General features: G+C 54.6%; 2 protein-coding genes across 5 annotated transcripts in view; one reads left to right on the plus strand and one right to left on the minus strand.

The window, feature by feature from the left end:
* FOXP3 (forkhead box P3) lies at positions 1-19106 on the minus strand. Of its 3 annotated transcripts, none has more exons than XM_032619773.1 (13): positions 19027-19106; positions 13573-15194; positions 6781-7012; positions 6155-6259; positions 5929-6067; positions 5449-5536; positions 5275-5379; positions 4341-4428; positions 4061-4141; positions 3138-3288; positions 2375-2451; positions 1081-1182; positions 1-860 (listed from the first exon to the last, which is right to left on the minus strand). In XM_032619773.1, exons 3-13 carry the CDS (start codon positions 6988-6990, stop codon positions 711-713), a joined length of 1296 nt encoding a protein of 431 aa, XP_032475664.1. In that variant the 5' UTR covers positions 6991-7012; positions 13573-15194; positions 19027-19106; the 3' UTR covers positions 1-710. The 3 variants fall into 3 exon arrangements, with proteins under 3 accessions (XP_032475664.1, XP_032475663.1, XP_032475662.1); XM_032619772.1 differs by having other exon boundaries at positions 491-860; positions 14742-15194; XM_032619771.1 differs by lacking the exons at positions 13573-15194; positions 19027-19106 and adding an exon at positions 13435-13529 and having other exon boundaries at positions 491-860; positions 2375-2547.
* The window catches only part of PPP1R3F (protein phosphatase 1 regulatory subunit 3F), a 15351-nt gene continuing 12816 nt past the window's right edge, over positions 18667-21201 (plus strand). For both annotated transcript variants that reach the window (XM_032619767.1, XM_032619768.1), the window contains exon 1: positions 18667-19682. In XM_032619767.1, coding sequence (XP_032475658.1) covers positions 18688-19682 — 995 coding nt within the window. In that variant the 5' untranslated portion in view covers positions 18667-18687. The remainder of the gene's footprint in view (positions 19683-21201) is intronic.

Consider the following 21201-nt stretch of genomic DNA (forward strand, 5'->3'; position numbering starts at 1 on the left):
ACTGGGGTGCTTTGTGGGTGCGCATGTGTGAGACACGCGGGTGAGTTCAGAGAGTCTGTGCGACCGAGCGTCTGTGTCGGGAGCTGTGTGATACCGTGTGTGACCAGCATGTGTCTGTGTGGCTTTCTGGGACCTGAGATCCTGAAGGTACCGAGGCTGCTTCTGTGCGGGTGTCTGGGCATGCCCCGTGTGACGCTGCACCTGTGGGCCTGGAAGCTGGCTACGGGTGTGTGCTTTGGGGCATGTGGGTTGACAGGACTGTGCTCGGGTGTGACTGTTTGTGTGACTGCGGATTTGAGGTGGTGTGAGTGTACTGAGGCAGGCTCTTCGTGTTTTAGGGTTTGTATTGAGTCCAAGGGACAGGATTGCGACTCTCTGTGTCCTTTCCAGCCCTAAGGTCATCTGTGAGAGCGACTGAGGCAGGCTGTGTGTGTGGTCGGTTGTGAAGGCTCAGTTTGGCTGGAGAGCCGGTCGCAGGGGGCTGGGGCGGGGGTGTGGGGTTGCGGCCAAGGTCCCTCTGAGCAGCCTTGGTGCAGAGCATGTGATCCAGGAGGGCGGTCAGCTGGGGAGCAGGGTCCCTGGCCAGCAAGATGGTGCACACCTTACTTCTTGGTCCCTGCAGGGACGTTCAGGGCCGGTCACCCCTGCCTCCAGCCACTTCTACTCCCCCGTTTTGGCCCCTGTCCTTCCTTCTTTCCTTGGCTTTGAGGTCAGGAGCCGGGTGTGGGGTTGGAACACCTGCTGGGCCTCTGGCTCCTCTTCTTGCGGAACTCAAACTCATCCACGGTCCACACGGCCCCCTTCTCACTCTCCACACGCACGAAGCACTTATGCAGGCTCAGGTTGTGGCGGATGGCGTTCTGTGGAAGGAGGACCAGCCAGCCGGGCCGGGGACGTTGGGGAGGGGAGCAGGCAGGCAGTCATCCTCTGAGGCCAGCAGTCCCCACCAAAAATTGACCTCCTGCCCTTTCTCAACATGCCTACAAACCCAGTCCCAGGCCCACCCATTCCTGAACTTGACCCAGCACCGCAGTGGCATTTGAGGCCCTCCCAGCCACTGCCACCTCCGGAGGTGCTCACCTTCCAGGTGGCAGGGTGGTTTCTGAAGAAGGCGAACATGCGTGTGAACCAGTGATAGATCTCGTTGAGTGTCCGCTGCTTCTCGGGAGCCTCCAGGATGGCCTGGAGGTTAGGGGGTGTGGGGGTAAGGGGAGCCGCTCCCGCAAATTCGGACTGAGAGGGGCACTGGCCCACCTTGGGCCTTCTGACCTGGGTGGAACTGTGGGGACGGGGGAAGGAAGGGAGATGGTGTGGGGTGACGGGTCGGAGACAGGGTTAGAAGCGGGGTGAGGGTAGGGCTGGGATGGGGTTAGGTAGAGGATCAGGGCTGAGGTTGGAGTGGGGTCTGCTTCAGGGTTAGGGCTAGAGTTAAGTTAAATTTCTGGGGTAGAGTTGGAGTTGGAGAACTCTCTGTGAGAGTGAGGTTTCAGGGTTTGGGAAGGGTAAGGGCCAGAGAGTGGGGTCCAGTTAAGGATTTGGAAGGGGTAAAGGGCCAGGCAGAGTTAAAGGTCAGGGAAGTGGCTGGTTAAAGGTCAGGCTGGGGATGAACTGGGGTGAGTCGAGGGGCGAGGGGTGGGATGACGCATGACATTAGGTCAGGAGTCAGAGGTGGGCCTCGTTACGTAGTTATTTTATGTGTCAGGGATGTGGTTAGTTTCAGGGTCAAGAATGAGGTTGACTGTGTGTGGTCGTTAAGGGTCAGGGCTGGGATTAGGTGTGGAGTGAGGCTAAGGGTCCGGGAATTTGATCTGCTTGGATTTAGGAATGGAATTGCGTCAAGGGTCAGTGACCATGGCTGCGATGAGGCTCCGGGTTGGGATGGGGCTAGGTAGGTGAACGGGGGGCATTGTGTAGGGTTAGGTATGGGCCTAGGATAAAGGTCCGGGCGGGCTCTGGTGAAGCCTCTGGGAAGGCATTAGGGGGATGAGGATGAAGGGGTTGGGACGGGTCAGGTGTTACAAGGAAGGGGTTAGGGATAGGGTCTAGGGGGGAATGTGTCGGCAGACTGGGGTACGTCTGGGCTGGTGAAGGAGTTTGGGGGCTAGTTTGGGGGCTATTTATAGGCCCAGGAGGCAGTTAGGTTTGGAGTTGATGTGGCCATCAGGAAGGGGGTGTGCTGAAGGCCAGCTTTTAGCTTGCACTGGCTTGGATGGCAGTTCAGTTGTGGGTTTGGGGGCAGGTCTGGGGTGAAGATGGGGGATCACATCTGAGGCGTGGGTTTGTTCAGGCAGGAGCCCGCCTGGGGGTGCTCAGAGAGAGGCAGATCCTCCACCCCGCCCTCTCTTCCTTTTCCTCAGCCCGGCACTCTGCTTACCCAGCGGATGAGGGTGGCATAGGTGAAAGGGGGCCGCATGTTGTGAAACTTGAAGTAGTCCATGTTGTGGAAGAACTCTGGCAGAGGTACGGTGGGATCAGGCCCCGTCAGGGAACTCCTCGCTCCCTCTCCCACCCTCTGCTCTCGACCGACCGGCTGTCGAGTCTGCATGCCTGAAATCCCACCGTGAACACCGCTTTCCAGGATCACAGTCACTGTCGGCTAAGCACTTGACATAAATGATATCATTTCCCCTTTGCACCGCCCCCACCAAAATGGGGCTTATTCTCCCCAAGGTTTAAAAGAAATGAAGTAACTTCCACGCGAAATGCATGTAACTGGTTAAATGGCGGAGTCAGGATGGCACTCGAAGGCCCTAATCGCTATTAAGCCCACAGCCCAGACTTTGCGGGTAGTAGGGGATTGGTGAGCTTGGGCGAGTCACCCTGCTTTTCCTTGGTGGGGAGAGGGAGAGTCCCTGGGAATTACTAAGCTAGCTCCCTCCCTTCTGATGACCAAATGGAGTAGCTGAAGCGCAGAGTGAGTGAGCCCTAATCCTCAGGGGAGACAGGGCTAGGACTAGACATCTGAGACCACAATGGGGGCTTGGAGGCCATGGAAATCCAGAGAGGAAGCTTTTACGAGCAGTTGCCAGTTTCCAAAGGCTGGGTGGCAGTGGTGGGGAAGAGCAGTCCCCCGCCCAGTACCAGGCAGGGAGATGAGGGGCTCAGAGGGCACCACGTAGGGCACGTACCATCCTTACCTGGGATCGTGCTGTTTGCATGGCTGCCCCAGAGGTGCCTCCGCACAGCAAACAGGCCTTCAGGGGCCTCTTGGGGACCCGGCCAGGCTGGGACAGTGGTGCCCGGGGTGCCAGTGGCTACGATACAGCAGGAGCTCTTGTCGGATGATGCCTGGGGGAAGACGGAGAGGCTGGTGACCCAGAGGCTTAAACTTGCCACTTTAGTTTTAAATAAGTGTTTTTAAAAGTAAGGGCACCCTCTTCTCAATTCCACTCTGATGTAGAATCCCACAAAGCAGCACGAGCCATATTTATTAAAGTGCGGGTATGGACACTAGTGTGTGTAGCACACCAGTGCCAGGGCCACGAGCTAGGGTTGAATTGGGCTCCTCTGCTACCCAATTGCGACCTTGGGAAAGTCACCTAAGCCTCCCTGGCCTCAATTTTCCTTATCTGTGAATTGGGGATGATAGTAATACCTACCTCACCATGCATCATGGGGATTAAATAAGTTAACATCACCAAAGTGCTCACAAACAGTGCCTGACGCCCAGGGCCAGCTTCTGTGTGATCTCTGAAGGTCCTGGGGCCCTGCACTTTGTTTAATGCTCTGCGGTCATCATTTTGAAATCTGAGCCCCGTGATTTCATTTTGCACTGGGCCCTGTGAGTTATATAGCTGGTCTTGCCAGCGGCACACAGTCTGCATTCAGTGTTTGGCGATCTGCTGTCGCTTTGCAAACTCAAGATCATGATTTGGGATCTTAAGGTCAGAGGGTTTGTAGGTAGAAAGGGACAGATTCCTAGGTCTGGGCATGTTTGGAGCTGGGGACAGGGGCCCAGAGATCCCAGGGCCTGGGTGCAAGGATAGGTCCCCCGCGCCCTGCAGGGCCTCTCCCCTGCTCCCCAGCAGTCTGTGCAACCTGTAGGCCTGGGGTGGCTCACCGTGGATGGAGCCTTGGTTGGGGCCATCTTCCCAGCCAGGTGGGCTTGCATAGCACCCAGCTTCTCCTTCTCCAGCACCAGCTGTGAGGACAGGCACAGAGTGAGGCCTCAACCTGATCTTTCTCCACCACGTCTTTGTGTAGGCTGTGGTCTTCCCTGGGAGTGCCTTGCCCCCTTCCTTCCTTCATGCCAGCCCCATCCTGGGTGAGCTTGTATCCTGGCACAGGGTGGACGTACGGTTCACCCACCGCCACCCTGCCCCCGCCCCCCCCCATGTCACCTGTTGCTCCAGAGACTGCACCACCTCCCTCTGGAGGAGACACTGCGCCCTGCCCTTCTCATCCAGGAGATGGTCTGCCTGGCAGTGCCTGGGTAGCGGAAAGAGTCCACGCGGGTGAACATGGCGAGCCCGGCTTCTCGGCTCAACATTCCTAGCGGGGAGGGCTCAGACCCTCTGGGAGGAAGGCCTCTCCTCAGAGCCTCAGCCTCCCTCCCCTCTTTCTACCTCAGTCTTCCTTTCACACCTGTCATTCCTTCAACATACGCTACTTGGCATCTACTGTATGGCCAGGGTGCTGGAGATGATGATGGAAGGGTAGTGAGCTGAGAGTGGGAAAGGCATTCCAGGTGGAGAGTACAGCTTGTGCGAAGAGGACGGGATGCACTGAATTGCCACTGATAGTTGGGTATGGTTGGAAAAGGTGTGTGTGTGTGTGTGTGTGAGAGAGAGAGAGAGAGAGAGAGAGAGAGATGGGGCTGAGAGGAGGCAGCAATAGCCATTGTGAAGATCTGGGACTTTGGGGGTCAATAAAAGGCTGGTGTGTTGGCATGAGGGGGCGTAGCAGGGCAAAGCAGTTAGGAGTGTGGATTCCGGAGGCTGGCTGTTACTCAGGAACTGGGTGATCTTGATCAAGACACTTAACCTCTTTGGCCTCAGTTTCTTTGTCTGTAAAATGGAGGTAAATCATAGCACACACCTCTGTTATGATGCCCCCATTATACAGATGAGGAAACCGAGGCTCCAAGAAACTAAGTAACTTGCCCAAGGTCACAGAGCCAGTGAGTGATGGAGCCAGGATCTGAACCTGCAGTCTCAGCTTTTGCCTCTTTCATGTTACCCCTTATCGGGATGAGGCCTGAGCTGAGACCTGCACCCCAGACCTCCTCCCACAAACTGGGGCCCCCCTGGACCGGAACAGGCCTGACCCACTCACTTGAGGAAGTCCTCTGGCTCCTCGAAGACCTTCTCACATCCGGGCCACTTGCAGACACCATTTGCTAGCAGTGAGTAGGAGCTCTGGGGCATGGTTGAAAGGGTGCTGGGGGGACAAAGTGTGTCAGAGGAGGGGATGGCAGGGCAAGGGTCCTTCCCAGCCCTGCACACTGACCTGTCCTTCCTGGGCACACCGGGGCTTGGGAAGGTGCAGAGCAGTGCTGGCTCCCTGGACACCCATTCCAGGCTGGCCACGTTGATCCCTGCAGGTGGGGACAGGGCACCTCTGGGGGCTGGGGGCCAGGCTCTGGAGCTCGGCCCACAAAGCCTCTCATTTTGAGCTTCCCACCCTCCTGAGCTTTGCAGGCCCAGACTCCCAGGGGGCTCTGTGGTCCCTAATCTCCAAGGCTACTGGTGGAGCAGCTCAAAGACTGCGCTGACATTTCGACTAACTTTGCAAAGATCTGTGGTTCCGTGATTTTGACATTCTGTGTCTTTAAGGTTCTGAGCCTGACATTTTTAGAGGTTGGAGTTTCCAAGATGATAAGACCTGACACCTCTGGCCTCCTGAGGGCCGCAAGTCAGCAGCCCACACCACTTATGTTCAAGGATTGGGGGCTCTGGGCTTCTGTGGAGCTGTGGGGTACAGTGTTACCAGGTGGCAGGCCGGGCCGGGCCTTGAGGGAGAAGACCCCCGTAGCAGCAGTGGGTGGCGGGAGGCTGATCATAGCTGGGCTGTCCAGTGGGCGCACCTGCAGCACAGGGGTCCGGGCATGGGCATCCACCGTTGAGAGCTAGGGGCACATGGGGTCCATTTCAGCCAGGTCCTCTCCCCAGTTCTCCCGCCTGCTCCCTCCCCCCTGCCTGTTCTGGGTTGGTACCTGGTGCACAAAGTGTGGCCTGTCCTGGAGGAGTGCCTGCAAGTGGGGCGAGGGACCCAGCCGTGCTCCAGAGGGTGCCACCATGACGAGGGGCACTGTGGGCAGCTGGGGGAAGGCAGGCGGGTGAGATGCCATCCTCATGTTCACTGTTCTACACGTCTAACCCGTATACTCCTCACCAACGACCCCACGTACTAGGCAGAATGACCAACCCCATTTTACATATGTGGAAACTGAGGCTCACGGAGATTGGGTGACTTTTTCAAGATCAAACAGCTAATAAGTGGCAGAGCTGGCCTCCATCCTGTCACCTCACCTCCCTGGGCCCCAAGCCCTCTGTCACAGGGGGATGGAGACACACATGGCTATGCCTGTGGGACCATGATAGGGTCTCCTGTCCTGAGACAGGGATTGGGAGGTTGCGGAGAGCCTCAAATCTCTGAGACCTGCTAAGTGGGGACTTTCTTGGCCCCGTGACATCTGCATAAGTCACAGACGTGCCTGGGACCCAGAAAACCACTTCCTGTGCCCCAGCTGGGCCCCCCGCCCAGTGCCACAGTAAAGGTCGGCACCTATAGGCCCAGGTACCCCACCCTGCCTGCCCCATCCTGGGCCCTAGGCCTCACCTGCAGCTGCGATGGTGGCATGGGGTTCAAGGAGGAAGAGGAGGCGTGAGCCCCACCTCGGAGGTCCCGGCCCTGGAAGGTTGTCCCCGGGCCCTTGGCTCCCAGCTGGTCTGAGGCCTTGGGTGCAGCCCTCCAGCTGGGCAAGGCTCCTGGGGATGGGCTGAGTACCAAGGAAGGGGCCAAGGGCTTGGCTGGCCTGGGGTTGGGCATTGGGTCCTTGTCCGAGGGCAGGCTGCGGGGACACAAGGGGAAGGAGTTACAATCGTGCTGGGGTGTGTGTGAAATGCTCAACCATCTGAACCATGTGGACACCCCCTCTGGTCAGAGCAGGCATTGGCTGGGGTGTGTCCCAAAGGGGCCCCAGCTCTGGTCACGTGTGCGCGCATGTGCACACACATACTCGGTGTCAGGAGCACGGGCGTGCCTGTGTCTCCAAGCACACGCCATGTGCAGACATACACGGACCCAGCGCACAGCGTGCCTGTACATGCTGGCACAGGCCTGGTGGGGAGGTGTCCTCCCTGAGGGTGGTGGGGAATTTGGGGTGGTTTGTGGGGCCTCAGCCAGGATAGGTCTCAGCACCTGAGTGGTGCTCTTCAAGCCTCAGCCCTCCTGTCCTCCCTGAACCCAGTATAGGCCACACGACCTTTGCTGATCCCACGGGGGCTGCTTTCTGATTTTCTCCTGGGAGTATTATGTTACCCCAGTGACGGGCATATCTGGGAGTGCAAGGTGGGCATGGACTCCAAAGATCCCTCTGGCTGCTGTGAGGGGGGCAGACTCTAGGAAGGTGAGGGCAGAAGTAGGGGGACTAGTGAGGAGGCTACTATAATAGTCCAGGCAAGCAACAGTCCAGACCAGGATGATGGCAGTGGAGATGGTGAGAAGTGGGTGGGTGCGGAGTTAATGTTTCGAAGGTGGAGTCAGGAGAATTTGCTGGCAGCTTGGATGCGGAGGGTGAGAGAGGGAGGGTCAAGGTGACTTCTGGGTATTAGCTGAGCAGCTGGAAGGACGGAGCTGACATGACCTGAGATGGGGGAGATGGGGGAGCAGGGTTGGGGGTGGTGATCCAGGTGTGGAGGGACATGATGACTCTGGTGTTAGACATGCAAGTGGCAAGGCCGTGTGGAAGCTGAGTACAGGAGTCTGGAGCTCTCCATCTGAGATCATCTCTGGGCTCCCGCCCTGCATGGAGCTGGCAGGGCAGGTGCCAGAGAGGAGAGATAGACTCTCTTGAGCCGGGGCCTGTGCGAGCTCCTCGACTCGGCTCCCACCGGAGTTCATCCCAATCTCTGCTCTTCAGGCCTGCCTCCAAGCCTTTGTTCATGCTATTCGACCTGCCTGGAATGCCCACTCTTCCTCTCTTCCCCTATCCAAGCCCTATCCAGAAAATCCTCCAGAATGGCTCCAGAACCTTACACTCCCCGATGGGCAGGGCCTTGGTTTCTCGGAATGCTAGAGTACCAATCTGAGAGGAAGCCAGAGCTGGAAGGGACTGCCAAGCCCAACTTCCATTTTACTGAAGGGGACAACCAGGTACAGTGTCCCACAGCCCCATGGTGACTTGAGATCTCTACTTCTTTCTCCGGAAAGTGTGTGTGTGTATGTGTGTGTCTCCCCACCCCGCCCCGTAGCACTGGGTTGGGCACACAGCTGCCGAGAGCAGCCCTGGGGAGCAGAAGAAGGGCTCCGAGGGGGCAGTTGCTCCTTTCTTTCTTTGCTTTCAGCTCATGGGGCTTGCCAGAGTTATGGTGCTGACGGAGGTGGGGGTGTGAATCCAGGTATTTAAACCCTTACTCTCTCGGGGCCTTAGAACATTACTGCGTGAGAATCAGGAGCCTGGGTCTACGGAGGCTCAGAACAAGGGCCTGAATGAGTGCATGAAGGTGGAGATCAGGGTGTTGCTTGTATAAGCCAAGGAATGTCAGAGCGCCAGCAAACCATCCGAAGCTAGGAGAGAGAACAGATTTCTCCCTCGTAGCCCTACAAGGAACCGACACTGCTGACACCTTGATCTTGGACTTCTGGCCTCCAGAACTGTGAGACAAAACATTTCTGTTATTTAAGCCACCTAGTTTGTGGTACTTTGTCACAGAAGACCTGAGCGAACCAACACTGATTTTGGTGAATGAGTGGATGTTTTCCACCGCTCTGGCCTGGCCTACACGGCTAGCCTGTGGTCACTTCTCAAGCTGCCTGGACCCTTGGCCAGAGCCTATAAGAAATCGCCTCCTCAGACACATCTGGAACAACCTGACTCAGGGCAGCATAGATACATTCTCAGAAAGGGGCCGTGGATATGGTGTGTCTCGTGGTGGGGTACCTGGAGGGCCAGGTTGGGCAGCCGGCTTCCTGCACTGTCTGTTGGGGCATCCTTTTCTGACTATTTCTTAGAAGCCACATGGAGGATGTTTCTGGGACATAGTTTGTGTTTTCGTATCGGGGTCTGCATCTGGGCCCTGTTGTCACAGCCCCCGACTTCCCCAGATATTTCCGCCATTGACGTCATGGCGGCCGGATGCGCTGGGCTTCATCAGCACCAAGGAGGAAGAGAAGGGGGCAGGTACCCTACCCCACGGGTTTCGTTCCGAGAATTGGCCGTCCCGTCCTGCAGCCGGCCAGGCCCAGGTGGGGTGATGTGGGTGCTGGCGGATGTGGTGAGTGACGTCCGTCTGGCCACCATGACAAGCCCTGGGCCCTGTAGACCCGGTCCTTTTTGGGCCATGGAGAGGCCCAAGGTTTGATGCTTGGGGAGTGCCATGCAGACCCCACAGAGACTGGGACCCTCAGGGTCTTCAAATGGTACTATGCTAGAACCTCAGAATCGTAGAACATCATTTCTTAGATTCAAATGATCCCAGAATCTCAAACCCACAGACTCTGTGGGGTCCATGGGTCCAACTTCTCAGTAGGTGAAGGCCTATGTCCCTGGTGTCCAAAATCACTGGAACTTCCCGAAGTTCATAGTGCCTCCCGCCTGCCAGGCCTGGAATTGCAGCAAGCCTCCTCTCAGCCTCCCTCCTAAGTTCTGTGAAGGTAGGAGGGTCAGAATCGTCCCCTCTGCTTCCCCCAGCCTGGGGCCAGGCTCTCACACTAACTAGCTGTAACTCTCCTTGGGCTCATATGTAAAACGGGACAATAATTGTACCCATCTTCCAAAGTTAACGCACATGAAATGCTTAACAAAATGTTGGTGATCAGTAGATGGACCCCTGCAGGGCCTCCATCTCCCTGTCCATTCTGGGACAGTGCTCCCAGACTCACAGCCATTCTGCCAGAGATGGGGAGGGAAGGAAGGGGACATTGAGGCTGGCAGACCTTCAGCTAGGACCTCACGGTGGGAGCAGTCAGAGCCCTGGCCTTTGCCGGTAGAGTCTACCACCAGGCTCTCTGGAGGAGCCGTGGGATAGAGGATCCCAGGGACCTGTGCCAACTCTGGGGACACGGCTGAGCTCTGTCCACAGCCAGACCCACAGATATACCGACTGACTTATGTCCCTCTAGTATCACCACCCTCTGGCCATGAGGCCTCCTGACCCATGGGGCCCTGGGACCCCACCCAGCCTAGCTCTTGTGAGGCTAGCCCCACACTGTGACCATGAGGGTCCAACTTGTGAGAGGGTAGAAGGGGGAACGGCAGCAGCTGGGAGACAGCCCAGGGTCCCCTTGCCCCTGTCATGGGTGCTGAGGGGTAAACTGAGGCCCATTGTGGGGGAGAGACACAGAGCCAGGGCCCCACTGAGAGTCCTGAGATCTGAGCTTGGGTCTCAACTCTACCACTGCATCTCTGTGAGGCCTTCAGAGAGGCCCTCCCGCCCATCTCCCAGCCTCAATTTGCCCCTCTGTACTCTGGGAAGGGGAGAGGTGTGGAGCGGATGAGGGCCAGGGGCCTTGTGCTCTGTGTCTGAGTGAGCTGTTAGGTGTCTGTAGGGCTTTGATTCGATAACTGCCGTTCTACCCAGGGGACTGGCTGAGAGACAGAAACAGAGATAGACAAACAGACATAGGCAAACAGAGGGACACAGAGAAGAAGAGCTACAGAGAGAGATGGGAGAGACATGAGGTGGGACAGAGATAGACACACAGAGAGAGAAACAAAGAGAACAAGAGAGATAGTGAGAGACACCGAGAGAAGGAGAGACAGTGAGGAGGGGGAAGGAACCCATAGGAGCAGAAAGTCAAAGAGAGAACAAGAGAGACAGAAACAACACAGGGAGATGGGGAGAGACAAAGAGACAGAGAGAGAGAGAGAGAGAGAGAGAGAGAGAGCGGGAGAGAGAGAGAGACATGCTCCAAATATGAACAGTTGTTGGTCTCTGGCTGGAGGAGCTGATCCTTCGTTATTCCAAAATAATGAGGAATAACAAAGGGCAAGATGCCAGGGCCTTCGGCCGGGTGCTATATTGTATTGCAGAGCAACAATCAGCAAGGCGCTGTGGCCCTGGCACCAGAACAGACACCGAGGAACAGAACAGAATGGAAAAGCTCAAATACAGACCAATGTCTAGAGGGAATGGAGTTTGTGATGAACACGGCATTTCAAACCAGGGGACGCTGGAGAATAGATTGTTTAACAAATGGTTCTGGGATAATTAAGGGGAAAATAAAGCTAATGACTAACCAGTCCATTTTTCCACCAACCCCTTCCTGCCCAGTTTGAAATGTCACCCTCATCATGTACCCTAAAATAAATTCCAGATCCATTAAAGAGATAAATAATAATCTTATATGGATCTTGGGTTTATTGTATGCCAGGCCCTAGGCTAAGCATCTAACGAGGTTGAGAGATTTAATCCTTACAACCACCCTTTGAGGTCAGTACTATTATAACCATCACAGTACCTATGAGGAAATGGAGGTAGCGAGAAGTTAAATGCCTGGCTAAAAATCACACGAACTGCTTGAGCTGAGGCTGGGTTTGTCCCAGACAGTCTGGCTCTAGTACCCACACTCTTAACCTCTACAGTAAGTGGAAAAAATGAAGCCATAAAAGAGAATAAAAGCCAATACAGGTGAACATTTATCTCATTTTCAAGTGGGAAAGGACTTTCTAAGCACAAAACCAGAGACAGTAACCACAGAAGAAAAGACTAACCTTGTTGACAATATAAAAACATCATAAGCATCACAAAACAGCATGAACAAATAGCAAAACAACTTCAGTAAATGATGAATTGAGAGAAAATATTTGCTATATATGTACGGCTGATGGAAGGCTAATATCCTTTTATATAAAGAGCTGTGACAAATCAATAAATAAAAATGATGAACACCCTATTAGGACTAAGGACTTGACCAGACAACTGAAAAAAAAAAAAAAAAAAGCACATATGGTCAACAAACAGTATAAGTTATCGAAAGATGCAAATTTCAACAACATGGTAATATTTTTCTTACCTGGTATGTTGAGAAAGGATTAAAAAATGATAATACCCACCCACGGTTAGCTTGAGTAGAGGGAACATAAAACAGGACAACCTTTTGGAAGAACAATTTGCAGAGAGGGTCAGAAACCTTAAAAATGCACAAACGCTTTGCCCTAGCCACTCGATTTGTAGGAATCCGAGGAACTAATCCGGGATGATTATGTGAAAAAACTAGAAACAACCCGAATGTCCAAAAATCAGCACTTGGTCGAACCAGTCGTGGTTCATACCAGTGTGAGGACAGTCTGAACAGTTATGAAAGATCATACGTTGAAACATTTTTCAGTGACCTACAAAAATGCTCCTATTCATTGAATAAAGCAGAAACAAAATCAATAGATAGCTAGATAGCATGATTCTAATTTGGTTAAAAAATACTAACAGTTAACACGCAGTGAGCACTTGCTAAGCCTGCAGAGACGAGGTCACCCCAGACCTGAATGACCTGCTCTGTTCCTGGACATGGATCCTGGCCCTCCCCCGACAACACCAGGTCCTGAGGGTAGAACCCCACAGCTAAACCATGGTTGACAATTGCGTGAAGTGCCCCCCTGGAGGGTCTCCTCATGCGGTGCAAGCGCAAGTTCAAGTTAAGTGCTCAGCCCAACCCGACAGCCCACAATCCTCTTTCAATGGGGGCAAACAGAATTGATGCTCATTCTTGTAAAATGTAAATGTCCTCCTCGACATTACTCAACACACTGTTATTAAGCGCCAACTGCACAAAGCTCTGTGCTGGAGGCTGGGGGTAGAGGGGGAGAGGCAGGCAGGGGGAAGGCAAGACGAGTGAGCAGGAAAGGCAGTGGGAGAGACGGAGGAAAGGAGATAAATGGAGTGTGGTCAAGTTGGAGGAGACAGCGACAGGGGAGATGGTCAGAGCCAGAGAAAGACAGAGGGGTGGAGAGTCTGCGTGCCAGGGAAACAGAAAGAGAGGGGCAGAGAATCACAAAAAGAGTGAGACAGAGAGGGACGGGAGATATCGAGAGAGAAGAGCCAAAGGTATGTCAGAGACGTCGCTGAAATTTCCAGTTACACCTGGACAGTGTTTCAAGTTGTTCAAAGCTCTGAGATTCATAAAGACTGGCAGCTGATATATTTAAAAAATCCTACCCGTCCACACATCGATCCATTTATTTATCTTTGCCTCTGCCTCAGCACTGATTAAGTACTTGTTCTATCAGTCTTCTGGCGTTTGTTATTAGTATTATTACTGTAAAAAATACCTTACCTGACCAGGACCACAGGAGCTGCTGCGTGTGTCTCGCTGGTTCCCGAGGGCCCCTGACTACCCTCCAACCCAGTGCCTACCTCACTGTCGTCTCTTCCGCTGGACCCGCATCTGGTGGGGGAGAGCGGGGACACTCACCTTGGTGAAGTGGACTGACAGAAAAGGATCAGCCTGGCTTGTGGGAAACTGTCACATATCAAAAACAACTTTGCTTTTATACCGAGAAGAAAAACCACGGTGTGGAAGCCACAGACCTCTCTCTTCTAATAATCCAATTTTTTTTTCGATGAGTGTGTACGCTGATAATCACGGGGTGGGGGGGGGTTCTCATAGTTTTTTCTCTCTCGCTCTCTCTCTCACTCGCTCGCTCTGTTTCTCCTCTTCTTGATTATGAGACTTAAACGGAAATTTTGAAATTTTGGGTTTTTTCTTTGCCCTTTACGAGTCATCTGAAAATATGATTTCTTCCCCTCACTACAGAGGTGAGAGGTATCAATGAGATAACAGGGCTCATGAGAAACTACAGTTTTTAAAACAAAAGTGTGTAGAGTTAGAAAAAAAGGGAAAAGAACTCAAATCACAGGGACATCCCAGGCAGGGAGAGATGCCACTCTGTGAGTGAGGGGATATTTGACGGTCTCTGGGGAAAGGAAGAAAGGAACTGAGATGCTACATGTGGACGGGAAACACCAGGGAAAGAAATGGAATAGGGCTGCGTTTCCAGAGGCCTTGCTCTGGTCCAGGCCTCAGTTTCCCCTTAAGTGGAATTGATACGGTCATCACGGTCTTACTGCCCAGGGGTGGGGAGCTCCGGATACTCTTGCAACCCATCTTTTCACAGAGGGTGAGAGGCATGGAAGTTACTTCATGGAGAAAAAAGCAGGGAGTCCCTCCCTACCCCCGACAATTCACAGAATCCAAGAGTCTGAGAATCATTGGCTCCCAGAATCCACTGAACATCACTGAATGAGGAAAGGGAGAAAAGTCTTGCCTCATTACATCTTAGGGCCTGAGAGCTCTGACCCAGAGGGGAAGGTCCCAACCAGGCCCCAGTATTAATGAATCCATCCTCACAAAGCCTAGAGAGGCTCGTTGGGACCCCAACCTTCTCATGGTCAGGGACACCATGGCCTGATGCTTCTGAGGCCCTCAGCCTTTGCGATTTTCTACTTCGAAAAGTCCCAGTTTCCAAGGATTTAGGATTCTAAATATCCACCATCATCCCCGTAGCCGACAATTATCTCAGCTTTTCCATATGCCAGATGCAGCGTCAAACACTTTTCACAATTATCGTGTTCAATCCTCACCACAGCCCTTGGATTTCCATCTTGTCATCGTGGCCGTTATACAGATGGGGAAAACGGAGGCACGAAGTAGTCGGGCAACTTGCCCAATATCACAGAGCTGGAGGATAGGGGCCTTGCGTTCCATTGGTGCTGGCCTTTGAAACTGCCAGGTTTCCTTGAGCACAACCGTCTCAGGTTTTAAATTCTAGGCTGCAATGATAGGGAGGTTCTGAGATTTGGAGATTCTTCTGGGGGCTTGAAGGTTTCAGGTTGTCCAAGACTTGGCGGCTGCATTTCCTCACCTCCACAGGCACCCCCTCCAACCAATGGTCAACAGGGGAGACCAGCCCCCAGGGGCTTCTCCTGACAGGCCGTGGCTGAGACTCCCTGCCCTTGGCTCTCCAGTGCCCTGCATAACCCAGAGTTCTGTCATCCAATGTCCACTCCAACCCGTCTGCAAGACTGGCTTCAGGCCTGGGAAAGAGAAATTGCAAACAGATTTTTATTCACATGGTATAAACCTACTGGCCAAGACCCACCCCTTTACCCCTTTGCTTCTTTTCCTCCCACCATCTCCCAAATCCTCAAAAGAAGGAGAGCCTCTTTCCTCAACTCAGACTCACCTTTCTGGAAAAGCCCAGAGGGGGGCTGGTGGCCTGGCTTTGTGAAGACAAGAGAAAAAAAAAAATAGGTGAATAGAAAAAAAAAAAAAAACCTAAAAAAAATCAGCCAACAGCAATAAAAAAAAAAAAAGAACCCAACCCTCCCTACCATTAGTTCAAAACAAAACTTTCACTGGTTGAGGCTTCTGAGTTGGTGGGACATGTCTGAGACCCAAAGATGGCCTGTGTGTGCCAGGCAGGCAGGGGAGGCACCAAGTGGGGTGAGGTCTCAGGTTGAAGGCCTGCAGGGACCCTGCATACAGCAGGGGCTTAAAAGATATGGCATGTGGTTGGAAGCAAGAGAGGGGGTGAGGCGTGTGCTCATCAGGAGGGAGTCCAACTTTAGGGATGTCCCTAAGGTTAATTAATGACCCCTTGCTCCCTGTCGACTTGGTTCTGAACATTCCCTACATGTCCCATGTAACTATAAACCAGGTCAGTTCTAGAAGCCGAGGCCCCATTCCCTGCCTCAGGACCTGTTCCCTCCTGAGAGAGGGGGCTGGTTTTCTCTTTCAGGGTCCGAGGTGTGGGCTACGTCCTCCCCAAACCATCTCTCCCTTACTGTCACTTGCTCCATGAGAGGAGTGCCAGAAAAGAAGGAGGAAAGCTGAGTGACGGGTGATGCTGCTGCTGCTGAGAGCCAGGACCCTTGCAGAATGAGGGCTGAGGGGTCAGGTGGGCAGAGAGGGGCAGAGGTCCCCATCTCCTCTCTGCACTAGACTATATCCTCTCACATGGGAGGCTTCTGGGGGAGAGTGGACAGGATTAAATAGAGAGGTTGGTGAAAGTCCCCAGAGAAGTGGGCCTTTGACAAAGACTTGAAGGAGGTGAGGGAGGGAGCCATGTAGATATCTGAGTAATTCCAGAGGAAACAGCCAGCGCAAAGGTCCTGAGGTGGGAGTGTGTCCGATTTGCTCAAGGTCTACTAAGGAGGTAAGAGTGTGGTTAGAATGGTGTGAGTGAGAGGAAGAGGAGTAGGAGGTGAGGTAAGAGAGGGGACTAGGGGGGCCGTTAAACCATGCAGGACCTTGTAGCCCATGGTAAGGACTTTGGCTTTTACTCTGAGTGAGTAGGAGGCCATGGGAGGGTTGTGAGTAGAGGAGAGATGTGAACTGTCTTAGGACTTAACAGGATCCCTCTGATTGCTGAGTGTAGAATGGACTTTAGGAGTGAGGATGGAAGCAGAGGGATCAGTGAGAGGGAGGCTACTGCAATGATGAGGGAGGCTACTGCAGTCGCTACATCATCAGCGACTGATGATGGTGCTGGCAGTGGAGGGGGTGGGGAGAGGGTATATTCGGGAAATATATCGAATGGAGAGCTGACAGGATTTGTTGAAGGATGAGAGTCTTGGGGCCACACCAGGACACAGACAACACCCTAACTCTGTGGGCAGGAAGGAGTCCCTGGACTACTTAACAGCTTGAACTTTTAGGTGAGGAAAAAAAAGTTCTATCTTGTTTAAGCCCATATTATTTTGTGGGGTTTTCCCTGTTATTTGCAACTAAACATACTGATTGGTTCCTGGCCCATAACCCCATCCTGGACACTGAGACCTGAGGAGGGGAGCCCGCCGGTGGAACTGCCTCCCTCCTAGGGATGCTGTGAGTCAGAACCTTGCATACAGTAGGTGTTCAGAAAATCCTCCCAGGATGAAGGGGGAATGTATGAATGGCCATGTTCAGTGGACACAAACTACAATTCTGTTCCCACGGAAGTCGGGATCTCAAAGGAAGAGTGAAAGGGGAATGAAAGGAGTCCACTAGATGAGGAAGAAGGAGCAGCACTCCTGGGAGAGGGAACAGTAGGAGCAGAGACCAGGGACAGAAAGAAGGGAGGTGAGGCCACTGTGGGGTGTGAAGCTTCAGTCCCGCAAGAAAGACAGGGCTTTGATTTGTGATTACGTTAGTCAATATCTGCCAACATGCCCGACCAACTCCTGGCTGCATAGTCACGCTCAGTGTTTTCTGAGCTGGAGTTAGAAAAAGCTAATCTTCCCCGAAAACTCAATCTTTCATTTGGCCATTCATTCAACAATGGTGCCAAGTCCTGGAGAACACTGAGGGTGATAATCAGGGGCATTCTCGGCTGGTGGCACCGCTCAAGCAAAGGCTCGGAGCTGGGTTGGGCAGACCCACTAACTGCGACAGGAGAGTCCGTTTTGCTTTCTCAGATCTCACACTAGGATGCAGTCTAGGTCTTCAGGGGCTCTGGGCATTCATAGCCCTGGGGCAATAGGGAGTCACGGAGGGTTAAGAAGAAGGTAAATCCATCCATGAGAGGCATACTCTTTCTAAGGGCTGCCCGCACTCTACGGTTCAGAGGCCCGACCACTCTACAGCTCAGACGGCCTACGAACCTTCCTCTCCTCTAGCCTCCTTATTGGCTGTTCATCCCCTCCTTCACACCAGCTACAACATCCCCGTTGGCTCTGCTCTTTCCCGTCCCACCTCCGGGTCTTTCTGTCCCGATACACTTTCTAGCTTCAGCATTGGTTCATCCCGTTCTTGCACTGCCCCTTGAGTTCTCAACTGCCTTCACTCTGACTCCCCCATTGGCTATCTGCTACCTCTCTTCCTCGCTCTCGCCTTCATCACCCACCCCATTGGCTATTCCCCTCCAGTCCCGCCTCCGAGGCCGCTCACATACCGCCTCTTGGTCACCTTTTAGTCTCCGTATTGGCTAGTCCCGCCCTGGCACCGCCCCTTAAAGGCGTGGTGCACACTCACAAGACTCCCCATTGGCTCGCTGCAGCCATTATCGTCATCCCTCCTCTACGTCACCGCTGCACGGCTCCCCATTGGCTGTTCGCTGCCTCAACCTTCCGTCCCACTACCTACGCAACCCATGGATCTCCTACTGTTCCGGCCTCTCCGTTCGCTCCCTGCTGCCCCCATCGCCTGTAGCCATTCCATTTTCCCTGCCGCTCCCACGCCGCTCCCGCTCCCACTTCCCCATTAGCTGTCCTACTTCTGCTCTCTTCATCCCGGACCCCGCACCCCCCCATTCACGCGTCCCCATTGATCCCCGATCATCCCGCCTCCTACACCGCCCACTCTCGGGTATCCCCATTGGCTGCGTGCTTCCCCTGCACTCGCTTCACCGTCTACGTCACGCGTGCGCGGCTCCCCATTGGCTCTCCGCTATACCTGTCGTCTCGCCGCCTACGACCGCCCCCCCCGTGAGTCGTATCCCCCTCCCCCCAGCGCTGGCCTTCCCATTGGCTGCCCGCCCCTTCAGGCCCTGCCCCCGCCGGTCCCGCTGCCGGTGCCGTCGGTGCCGCCGCCGCCGCCGCCGCCGCCGATATGGCGCGCACGGCCCCTGTGGAGGCCCCGCTGCGGCATCCCGCGCCCCCCTCGCCGGCCGCGGGCGAGCCCCGTACCTCAGTCGAGGCAGCGGTGGCCCCGCGGAGGGTGCTGTTCGCCGACGAGGCCCTGGGGCTGCCGCTGGCGCAGCTGCGCCGCTACCGGCCGTGGGGCGGGCCCGGGGCGGGCAAGATGGCGGTGGCGGCCGGGCAAGATGGCGTCGGCGGCGGGGCTGACGAGGACGACGATGGCGAGGATGGGGATGAAGGGGAGGAGGAAGAGGAGGCTTGCCCCGAGCCCTCGCCGCTGTGCCCCGTTCCCGCTGGCGGGGGGTTTTACCTGGTGCCCACATTTTCGCTGCCGCCCGCGCCGGGCCGTCTGGAGCGCTTGGGGCGCGTCATGGTGGAGCTGGAGGCACTGCTGCCGCCTCCCGGAGCGGTCCCCGGGGGTGCCGGGGTGTGGGTGCCTGGGGGGCGCCCGCCGGTGCTGCGCGGGTTGGTCCGCGTGCTGAACCGCTCCTTTGAGAAGGCGGTGCACGTGCGGGCCTCACACGACGGCTGGGCTTCCTTCTGCGACCACCCAGCGCGCTACGTCCCGCGCAGCCCGCCGGGGGCAGGAGCGGGAGGACCTGGAGATCCCATCCTGGATCTGGGCCTTGGCTTGGGCCCCGGCCAGGCGCCCGCCTCCTCGCCCGACGACGGCGGCCGCACCGACCGCTTTGCCTTCCAGCTGCCCTTTGCTGAGGGTGCGGGCGATGGGGCGCGCCTGGACTTCGTGGTGCGCTATGAGACCCCCGAGGGCACTTTCTGGGCCAACAACCACGGCCGCAACTACACAGTCCTGCTCCGGATTGCACCCGCTCCCACACCCACTGATGCCGAAGGGCTGCCCCAGCAGCAGCAGCTGCAGCAGCTGGAGCCACAGCCCGAGTGCCAGGGTCCCGTGGAGGCTGAGGCCAGGCAGCTGAAGAGCTGCATGAAGCCGGTGAGGCGCAGGTAATGTCTGCCAGCGCCACCTCCGCCAACGCAGTGCTGTGTTTAGGATGGAGGACAAGCATTCCGACCCAGGAGCCCCTGAGGCCTGCTCTCCGGGACAGGGAGGAGGGCGCTTTCAGTCAGTCGGTCAAAGAGTAATGGAGACCAAACATGTGCTAGGCTGTGTTTTAATTACTGGGGTTTCATTCATTTATTGAATTGCACTGTAAAGCCCTGAACAAGACAGACATCTTTACCTGCCCCTCAGGGAGCATACAGGCTTTTATGAGACACAGTTTGAAAAAACCAGCAGGTGGATAAGATACAGACGAATAAGTTTAGCTGCTGAGAGGAAAGTAAAATAGAGTAAGGGGACAGTTTGGCAGGGAATAGCTGCTTTAGGTAGGGTGTTTGGGGAAGGCCTTTGAGAAAGTGAGTCCTGGATGCTGATAAGAGTTATGCACAGATATGGGGAGGGAGAGAGTTTGTAGAAAAGGGAACAAGGAGGACTTTCTGAGGAGGTACTGTTTAAACTGAACCTTGAATGATAAAGAGGAATAGTTTTGCACATATAATGGGAGCAGAGGTGTTCTAGGGAGAGAGAACAGCAAGTGCAAAGGTCCTGAGGTGGGACTGAATCTGGTGTGAATGAAGGGTAGTGCGCTGGAGTGGAGAGAACTGCAGTGATACGGTAGTGTGGACCAAGGTCCTTACCGGTGGGAGGCAGGGAATCTGATCCCCATTTGATGGAGCAGGAAGCCAGAGTTCTAGAGGGAGAAACTGGTTGAGGAAGTGATGGCTCCTGGCTTTTCCAGTTTGGCCATGTCTGACCTTGAAGCCTGTGCACTCTCTTTACTGTTTTGCTCTAATTTAGTCTGATATCTCCTGTGGAGTTGAGGGGCTGAGCCCCTGCTCTCACAAGAAGCAGTGGCTCTGGCAGAGGCAGAACCAGATGGGCCTGGACTGGAAGCTCTTTACCTTTGTTTTTGCTGCACCATCTGTGACCGTTCAGGGCTTGGGAGAAGGAACCACTTAACCCCAGAAGCCCCTGATACAAGATCCTCCTGGGTTTTCCCTGTCAAGCCATGAGTTCTTCAAGAGTAGCAGCTAGGCCTGATTTTGGGGGGAATCACCTAAGTCTAACCTGGCATAAGTAGATTCTCCAAGCACATGTAGGAAATGCATACATTTCCCTGCTCCTGGGAGGACTGGAAATGGGAATGGGAAAATGCTGTTTGGACCTTGCATATGCTTAATCAGAAGCCTCTGGCTGCAGCAAGATGTTTGTGATCCTGGAAGGGCCTTAGGCTGTGAGTGGTTCAGAAGGGTCTAGCCTGGGGCTTGTGGGCAGATGTGCCTGGGTAAGTGAGCAAGCAGACAAGTACCTACTTACCAACCTGTGTTGGTAACAGTAACCTGAGACTATCTGAGCAGGGTAGGCAGCATGGCTTTCCTTACAGGCGTAAGAGTGTGGATTCTGACATCAGTGCCTGGGTTCAAATCCCAGTCCTGTCATCTGTTAGCCTTATGATCTTGGCCA

The sequence above is a fragment of the Phocoena sinus genome, chromosome X (assembly GCF_008692025.1).
Source record: "Phocoena sinus isolate mPhoSin1 chromosome X, mPhoSin1.pri, whole genome shotgun sequence".
Taxonomy (NCBI): Eukaryota; Metazoa; Chordata; class Mammalia; order Artiodactyla; family Phocoenidae; genus Phocoena; species Phocoena sinus.

Coding starts and splice junctions, on each gene's coding strand:
- FOXP3 (XM_032619771.1), bottom strand. CDS start 6,990: ATGCCCAACCCCAGGCCAGCCAAGCCCTTGGCCCCTTCCTTGGTACTC. Junction 5,380..5,448: donor GGTGTGCCCAGGAAGGACAG/GTCAGTGTGCAG, acceptor TTGTCCCCCCAG/CACCCTTTCAACCATGCCCC. Junction 2,548..3,137: donor TGCAAACAGCACGATCCCAG/GTAAGGATGGTA, acceptor GTGGGATTTCAG/GCATGCAGACTCGACAGCCG.